General features: G+C 46.9%; 2 protein-coding genes across 2 annotated transcripts; both read left to right on the plus strand.

Moving 5' to 3' along the window:
• Nucleotides 1-71: 71 nt before the first annotated feature.
• Nucleotides 72-2,540, plus strand: LOC121730672 (thyroid transcription factor 1-associated protein 26). Its single transcript, XM_042119818.1, has 2 exons — nucleotides 72-207; nucleotides 1,822-2,540. The coding sequence occupies exon 2, from the start codon at nucleotides 1,840-1,842 to the stop codon at nucleotides 2,461-2,463; it is 624 nt and encodes a 207-aa protein (XP_041975752.1). The 5' UTR covers nucleotides 72-207; nucleotides 1,822-1,839; the 3' UTR covers nucleotides 2,464-2,540.
• A 4,028-nt stretch (nucleotides 2,541-6,568) lies between these two features.
• On the plus strand, nucleotides 6,569-8,945 carry LOC121730621 (ornithine decarboxylase 1-like). Its single transcript, XM_042119747.1, has 4 exons — nucleotides 6,569-6,829; nucleotides 6,926-7,043; nucleotides 7,129-8,010; nucleotides 8,103-8,945. The coding sequence occupies exons 1-4, from the start codon at nucleotides 6,643-6,645 to the stop codon at nucleotides 8,263-8,265; spliced, it is 1,350 nt and encodes a 449-aa protein (XP_041975681.1). The 5' UTR covers nucleotides 6,569-6,642; the 3' UTR covers nucleotides 8,266-8,945.
• The last annotated feature ends 80 nt before the right edge of the window (nucleotides 8,946-9,025 follow it).

A 9,025-nucleotide genomic window follows, 5' to 3' on the forward strand; every position in this document is an offset into this window, starting at 1 on the left:
TTTTGTGTCAATTTTTGAAACGTCCACTACGTTCCTTGTGGAAATCGTCTAAAATAATCACATTAGGGCATGGTCGGTAAAGTTTTTTATCCGAGAAACCGTGAAATTAAATATCTAAACGTTGCTACGTTTTTTCGTGCCAAGTGCAACTAAACTATCAAGATTCCGCCGATAATTCAAAGCCTACCCAGTGGGTGGCTTCATTTGGTAAGTCATCATCCTATTTCTGTCCTTGGCGATTGTTCTGCTTTCAATTATGCATACGCTCGAGCCCCCAACGCATATCAATATCACGCCGAGCAGACTGCCACATATTACAACGTTGTGAAATATAACACTACATTACGCTGGAGCTGTCATCGGCTACATCATCGTCCCCCCTCGGCTCCGAAGGATGCGAATATTGTTTGAGTAGCTCTGAGATGAGGCAGCTGCGTGGCGATGAACGCAAATATATTATATATTTACTCACGAATGCTGCGACGAAATTGACGTCATACTACCTAGTTCCTGTACAAGTAATATTCTAGAACAACTCGTTTCCAAAGCATACGGCCCTCACATGACATCAAGGTGGTAGTAGTGCAATAAAACGTTGTTATTGTATTACATCACTAGCTGTTGCCCGCGACTTCGTCCGCGTGGACTTCAGTTTATAGCACGCGATGTCAACAAAATTGGTGTCAAAAGCTTTTATAAAAAAACCCTGGTACCCCTTAAATCAATACAGCTGTGCAGTGTGCACACAATAAGTATTTCATTTTTTTATATTAAACTTTATATTTTATGCCAAATTTTAAAGCTTATTTAGCCCTACAATTACACAACTTTACCCATAAACTATTTATCATTGATAGATTTAAGGTTACGTCACTGAACAGATAAAGTACTGAGTTATTTAATACCGTAGAATAGATATAACAATCGAAAAAAATCGAAACTTAAATGTAAGATGATACCACATAATATGTCTTATTGGAAGACTTTTGAGCAAGCGTCAGCGCGATGTAGAAGACGCACGGCGCCATCTATTATGAATTGTTGGAACTAACTTAATTTGAACAAATTTACGCATTTTTACCCCCTTACAACCCTTTTTTCCAGTAAAAAAGTAGCCTATGTCCTTTCTCAGGCTTTAGACTATCTGTATACAAAATTTCATTACAATCGGTTCGGTAGTTTTGGCGTTTGGCGTGAAAGCGAGATTGACAGACAGACAGACAGACAGAGATACTTTTGGCGTTTGGCGTGAAAGCGAGACTGACAGACAGACAGACAGACAGAGATACTTTCGCATTTATAATATTAGTATAGATTATGTGCACACTGCACAGCTGTTTTTGGGTATTTTAATTAATTAAGGGCTGCGCTACACCGGAATGGCAGCGGCGAGGCGAGCACTTTCAGCGCTGCCATTCTGGTGTAGCGCGGCCCTAAGAGGGGTACCACTTACCAGGGTTTTAAAAAGTTTTTAAAAAATATTTGGGACTACCATTTATGGTTTATGCCAAAATGTAGGTTCAGTTTCGAGTTCAAAAACACATTGCAGAATTAATGTTACAAGTATTATTGATCTTCAAGTAATAGGTATTAATTACTTCATTAAGCCGCAGTCCGCAGAAATGTTCCAACTCATTCTGTAATTATTAATAAGAATGAAATCAAACAAGTGTATGAAAAAAAAAATGGGCTCATACCTATGTTGAACGAGAAAAGCGTGTCTGCTCGATAATTTGAATACTTAAACTATAAATTTCCGTAAACTGCATGTGGTGTTTATATTTGTCTCATATGCAAACACGCTTTTTCGTTTCATTATAGGTCTGAAGTAAAATAATCATGGATGGCAGAAGAGACTCATTTTTCCAAAAGAAAAAACAGAAGAATGTTAATGGAAAATCAGCCGATGATAGCAACATTAGCAAAAAGAAACAGAGAGAAAAAGATTTTGACAAAAATCGTGACATCAAAGAAAAGAATAAGAATGACAAGAAACCCTTCGACAAGAAAACATACAGACTCAAAAAGTATAGCAAGAAATATAAGCTGGAACAGTGGGAGGAACAGCGCAAGAAAAGATTACTTCAAGAGTATCAGAAGACTTTGAAAAATGATCCCATGGCGGGGAAGTATAATCTGAAACCCTTTGATGAAGAGGTTGATGCCACCACCCAGGCGGGACAGTTCGTTAGACACCCAGATTTAATCGCCCAGAATGATCAAGAGTTCAAAAAGAAAGATCCTTTCTCAAAGGCAAAGGAAAAATTTGACCAAGTTAAACAACAGAAGCAGGAGAAGAAGGAGCAGGTGGAGCGAGCCAAAGCGGAACAACAGCAGAAGTTGCAGGAGTATAAGAAGAAGAAACATGATCGATTTAAGAAGCTGAGCAAGAAGAACAAGAAGGGGCAGCCCGTCATGACGGGGAGGTTGGAGCTGATGCTGGAGAAAATACAAAAAGGCTGATAGTTTTGTGATAGACATAAAATGTAATCTTTATTACGAAATATAAAGTACTCAAATACTTTTGTAATTTGCCTAAATCATAATGATTTATTTAAACATTATCACTTTGAAGAGCAGATTTGGAAACCCTGTAAAAAAATTGGATAAATAAATTAAGAAATTTTAAAAACTCCTACCAAACAACCTTAAAAAGTAATGAAATAATAGTTATATAATAAATAATATAAAGTTCAAATAATTTCTTAACTTGTGTAAAGTAATATTTAAGTCCATAAGTAAACTACAACTTTCTACCACCAAGTCACTGATTGTCTCGATTTGGTTCCCTGTGAACTGATCCTTAAACTATAATGTTATGTGAAATCAAACATCTACATTTGCGGCACACCTTCACAACAATTGTGGTAAATATTATTTAATTACTTTTTTAAGTTTTTTGGCGGGCTTTTTTTTTTAATTTCTTAATTTGGTTTTGTTGGTTATAGTGCAGCTTTCAAATAAAAAAAGCTAGATTAAAATTGGACCACCAGTTTGGATGCTACGATGCCACAGACAGATACACACACAGACAGACAAACACGTCAAACTTATAAAGACAGACAGACAGACACGTCAAACTTATACAGACAGACAGATCCCTCTTTTTTGTCAGGGGTTAAAAATAATTACTAACCAATATCAGTGAACTATAGAATATCTGTCAGCCATGATTTGTCTTCCTTTCACTTGATAGTGATGAAACAAATAAGTTTGTAAAATTTTTTAAGGGATTTGAAATATCTTTATTATACTGAGTGCTAGTGAACAATATAGCAGTTAGCACTGTGTGTCTGTGTAATCAGACGGTGAAGATTTTGTGATAGGGCTGATCCCATTGTCAACACACAGACTGTTTGAACAGATGAGCGGCTCATGCCATGTTCATGTGGATGAGACATGACTTTTCTACTTTGAACATCCACCATTAATTAGTATTATTTATTTAGTAGTCTTTAGTAGTTAAATAGTCCTGCATAATACAATATAGACCGTTTTCAGTCCTTAAATTCTTAGTAGCTTTTTTTAGGGCTTAAATTTAGAAGAGGTTTAACTTGAGATTTAATATATATATTGCTTGAATTGTATATTGCTGCAATCCTGGTCATTTATGTTACCAATCAAAACTGATTAAGAAAACAATATTTGACCTACTTTTAAATAAAGATGTTTAGTCAGTTTCAGATGTATTCAACTGAGACTGAGAGGCTAAAAGTAGATTCTTTGTCAAATAAGTTGGAAGCTAGCATACACTAATTAATTATGAAATTGGAAACATGTCCGAGTAGAAGCAGTGTCATTAACTGATGAGTTTTAATCAGAGGAAACGAGCAGCAGTCAGTTTGCAGCAGCTGAACTCAGTTCGTGTCTAGCTAGTCTAGACTAAATAAACATTATATCACTAGCGATTACTCGCATTATGTATTATAATATGGCACCTAGTTTATAGCCCTATCACAGCAGGAGACACGTGAACGCTGATAGTCCTCCAACATGGTCAAATATTTATTGTATTTTATGTTGATATTACACCTATCAATAGCTGTCCAGCGTCCATAGTGCAGTCAAAGTCATTAAACTTTTTTGTATGTATGGGACATGATTTCACTGTTTTTTTTAATTATTATTTTGTAACAATTCTATTTTCTTATCATATGTAACGTTTAATTCCTGGAAGCAATTATCTGGTGTTCTCAATCGTAGGGAGTAGGGGGGCTCGTGACAGCGCAGGGGGGCGCGCGTGCGCACTGTTTGTCCATCACTAATGAGCCGATAGCGCCGTCTCACTGATCACAATACTATTTGTACGAGGGAGTCGATGCTTCTCTAAAAAGTATCGGGTCCAAAGTACAAACGTGACCACTACATTCAAATAATGAGTTAAATTGTCCCGCGACTCGGGACTAGTTAAACCCGACCGGCGCGAGGCCCAGCAATTACATGCTAGTGTACCATGTTATATCAATATTTAAATTTTATCAGGATTGCGATGGATAAAACTCTAAGTAGGATATGCGATTTATAGCATCTCGCAAATAAAAATCTGCCTCCAAGCTTAGGTGATAACACGGCCGAACGCTTCGCGCTAATTTATATTATGTACAAGCAAACACGAATTAGCGGCGGCGGGCGGTTCGCGGCGGCGCAGGAGTGATCCGTGATAACGGTGCCGTCCCGTGATAAGCGGGCGCATATATACCGCGCGCGTCGCCGGCCCCGGCAGTCCGCAGCCGTCCGCCGCCGCGCACCACCGTCGTCCCCGCCCCCTCCCGCCTCGCCCCCCCGCCCCCGAGCGCCCGCACCCCGCGTCGCCGACTACCCGCATAGTTAGCAGCAACCGGCCGGTTGTTGCTTAGGAGTGCCTAAAAGCTTTGAGAATTACGCTCATAAAGGTGAGTCGAACTACACGAGAGCGGGCAGCGGCCGAAGCTCGTTCGTTTCCGCGTTCACGCAGATTCGGTTACATAAATAGTGCCGGAGTTCGCGCGTCACCGCCGCGCTAGCTGCGCCGACCTTGGCCGCCAATTCTCATCTCGCGCAGATCTAACGATAGCGTTATCGGTTATCGCTTACCTCACATCGACGTAACACGCCATACATACATATTATTTTGTTACTATGTAATTAAACTGTACATCTTGCTTCCTAGATTCGAGGGTTTCATAACGTAGCGCGACATAAACGATGCCGGCGGGTAGATTAGCGGAACTACAGAGTCTTGAGCATCTTCGGCCCCAAGGTCGACTAAGTATTAACATAGCAATTTCGAAGTACATCGACTCGGTTAACGATTTGCTTTAGTAATAAATGAATGCTAATGCCCGTGTTTTGACATTGGAAACTGTTTAAATATTGTATGCAGTAATGAGTCGCTCTCGCTGTGTGGTGCACCCCCGGCGCGGCGGCGGCCCCGGCGCAGCACGTAATTGCCTCCCGAGCGAACCCGCAATCACAGGGCTTGAAATATTCAGAAGTTATGTCTTTGTTAGCTAATGATATAAAGCTAAACAACAGGCTGGATCATTATTATCGATAGGGAAAGCAGCTACTCCTTTTCCACAGACCGCAGAACGGTCTATCTGCTCACCCTAGTAGCTAAACTTCTGCGACCTCGTGCGAGTGCTGTAGGTGTGACATAATAATTATTCGGCTGACGCTTTGGCCGCCGCTTATCGGCGCGAGGCGAGAGCGCGATGGCCAGCTATCGGCAGCGCACGTGATCCGTGATCGTATAGGAATCGGGCCGAACGCGTGTCCGTCCGAAGCTTTATCACGTGTTTCTAATACTACATTTACACTCAGCCCTGTTGGACAGGGAAGTGGGGAGGGAAGTGGGCAGCGTGAATATGTAAATAGGTGACTCGCGCTGCCACTGCTCATGCCGCTGCCATTGCCCGGCGGTCCCTCGAGTGTCGGTTTTTCGGGCGAAAGTCAAAGGACGGGCAGCGCGAGCGCGAGTGAGTGTTTACATTCAGCTCTCTTGCTCATATATATCGCTTTTTAAAAATAGACTGTACATACTACACGAAAAGATACACAATTTTTTGTGACTGGTCCATGCGCCAACTTAAATAATGGACTAAACATGTAGAATTTGTAGTAATAGCCTAATAGGTAGTTACGGTGTTCTATTTCTATGAATTTCCCTCATCCACAATTTCCTTTTACTACGACGACGGCGTCTTCGATTCGATCTGTTTTGATTTCTTTTTAAAATATGCATATAGTTAGATATACTCAGCAGACATAATGCTGTCGCCGCAACAGTTTCGATATCCGCCATCGTTGCGAGTCGTTACGTAAAAGAGTATGAGGGCTGAGTGTGAACATCCACTCGCCTCTATAATGCCGCAGAAGTATTTAAGGCAATATTTCCGACAGCGGCAGGAGCAGTGGCAAGGGCTGAGTGTAAACGTCCCATAATAATAGAATGACCCCGCAGGGAGCACCGGGTGAGTCCGGCGCGTCTGGCAGTGCCGGGCGCCGAGCCACGAGCCCCTCGGCCGCGCCCCGCGCCCGCCCGCGCCCCGCGCCGCGCTGCTGGCGCCGCGCGCTCAACGTCGACCCGCCGTGGCTGCGCGCCGCGCCGCCGCGCTGACACCCCCCCGCCCCCTGACCGCCGCCTAGCCCCGCCGCCCCGCCATGAGGATCGTGGAGGAGCAGCACCGGCTGAGCGTCGTGGAGGGCCCGTGGGAGCCGAACGCCGCCGCGCGCGAGGCGGTGGCCGCCGGCGCCCAGGAGGACCCCTTCTACATCATGGACCTCGGCGAGGTCGTGGCGCGCTACCGCCGCTGGACCGACCTCATGCCGCGCATAGAGCCCTTCTACGGTGAGATTTATATTTATTTGAGACGCTTTCACTGTGCGCAGTGCGACTCGATATCGCGTGAGGCCCACTAGCATAACGTTCGTCCGTATGTTTCAGCGGTGAAGTGCAACGATGATCCCGTGCTCGTGGCGGCGCTGGCCGCGCTGGGCGCCGGCTTCGACTGCGCCTCGCGCGCCGAGATACAGCTCGTCACCGACCTCGGCGTCGCCCCCGAGTGAGTGCCCGCGATCCGCCCGCCCCGGGCGCCGTTACACCGCTACGTCCGACCGAGCGGAGTTTAATCTGTGCTCTATTCCCAGGCGCATCATATTCGCCAACCCGGCCAAGATGGCGTCGCACATGCGGCACGCGGCCGCGGTCGGCGTGCGCGCCGTGACGTTCGACTCCGAGAGCGAGCTGCTGAAGATCAAGCAGTACATGCCGGAGGCGCGGCTCGTGCTACGCATCCGCTGCGACGCCGCCGCCGCGCAGTGCCCGCTCGGCATCAAGTTCGGCTGCGACCCGGTCGAGGAGGCGCCGCGCCTACTGAAGCTGGCCGCCGTGCTCGACCTCGACGTGGCCGGCGTGGCCTTCCACGTGGGGTCGGGCGCCGGCGAGACCGCGGCGTACGCGCGCGGCGTGCGCCTGGCGCGCGCGCTCTTCGAGCTGGGCGCCGCGCTGGGGCTGCGCCTGCGGTTGTTGGACGTGGGCGGCGGCTTCCCCGGCCACGCCTCCTCATCCGTCGCCGACGTGGCGGGCGTGCTGAATGCGGCGCTCGAGCAGTACTTCCCCGGGCGCGACGTGCGCGTCATAGCCGAGCCGGGCCGCTACTTCGCCGCCGCCGCGTACACGCTGGCGGCCGCCGTGCACGCCACGCGCGAGGTGCGCGGGCCGGCGGGCGAGCCGCACACCATGTACTTCATCAACGACGGCGTGTACGGCTCCTTCAACTGCGTGCTGTACGACCACGCGGCGGTGCGCTGCGAGCCGCTGACGGCCGGCGGCGAGGCGCGCGCCTGCTCCGTGTGGGGGCCGTCGTGCGACGGGCTGGACTGCGTGCTGCCGGCCGCCGCGCTGCCGCCACTGGCCGCCGGCGACTGGCTCGTGTTCCCGGACATGGGCGCCTACACGATCCCCATCGCGTCGCCCTTCAACGGCTTCCCCGTGCCGACGGTGCGCCACTTCATCGACGCCGGGCTCTGGTCAGTTTCACCGCAAGCGTAATACGCGATGCATAATTATTTCATTTCATAAGATTTGTACGACAGCAAGTAACATATATGTGACGTTACAGGGAGGAGCTGCGCGAGCGCATGCCGCTGTCGGCGGCGCAGCTGGCGGTCGTGCGGCGCGCGCCCCCCGCGTCCCCCGCGCCGTCGCCGCCCGCGTCCCCGCCCCCCGCGCCGCCGTCGCCGCCGCCCGTGCGCCGCGTGTTCGTGGAGTGCGCGCTCAAGTGACCGCGCGCCGCCCGGGGCTGACCGCACACGCCGCGCTACTCGCGATCTCCCCGCGCGGCTTCTCAATAGTGTCGTGTCCAGCGATAGTTTTCCACGAGGTTTTTTTGTATCACCATTCCGTAACATTCGGCCTGTATTAATTTTCGTCGCGGGTTTGCTGACAATAATTTTCCTAGTCGCTTGTCGTAGGAGCTTCACTTCGCAGTATTGTATTTCCGCACTTTGTTTAATCCAAGGACTCATATGAAGCTGTGACCTAATAATGTTTGACTCAATTGCACAAAGTGTATCGCCTCTGCTCGTTGACGTAATGATTGTGTGACCGTAGTGTTAGCGCTCGCCGGCGGCCGGCATCACCCCTACACCAGGATCAGCCCCAGTAATAAAAAAAACATAAAAATCACATTTTATGCAATTTAATAAAATATGTATGTTTTTTTGATTTGACTAACCGTGATTGCTTTGACGAATGTTTGTTGCTTTTATTATAACATATTTGGTAACCATTTTTTCATTATTTTTATTATTTTACATTCCTATGTTATAAATTATCATGTCCTTACTTTTTATGTGACTGTGAGACATATTATGTTATTTTTACGTTTTCTTGTTTTATTTAAATTGATTGGCCAAAACTGTTTACATATTAATTATGAAGTTATTATATTGCTTAAAATGTACTTTACTGTATTTTATTTGAACCTGCACCCGACTGATGACTCTTACAGATTTATTGTCACTGTGACCTTATAAGAGTTAT

The sequence above is a fragment of the Aricia agestis genome, chromosome 1 (genome assembly GCF_905147365.1).
Source record: "Aricia agestis chromosome 1, ilAriAges1.1, whole genome shotgun sequence".
Classification (NCBI taxonomy): Eukaryota; Metazoa; Arthropoda; class Insecta; order Lepidoptera; family Lycaenidae; genus Aricia; species Aricia agestis.

Coding starts and splice junctions, on each gene's coding strand:
- LOC121730672 (XM_042119818.1), top strand. CDS start 1,840: ATGGATGGCAGAAGAGACTCATTTTTCCAAAAGAAAAAACAGAAGAAT.
- LOC121730621 (XM_042119747.1), top strand. CDS start 6,643: ATGAGGATCGTGGAGGAGCAGCACCGGCTGAGCGTCGTGGAGGGCCCG. Junction 6,830..6,925: donor GCGCATAGAGCCCTTCTACG/GTGAGATTTATA, acceptor CGTATGTTTCAG/CGGTGAAGTGCAACGATGAT. Junction 8,011..8,102: donor TTCATCGACGCCGGGCTCTG/GTCAGTTTCACC, acceptor GTGACGTTACAG/GGAGGAGCTGCGCGAGCGCA.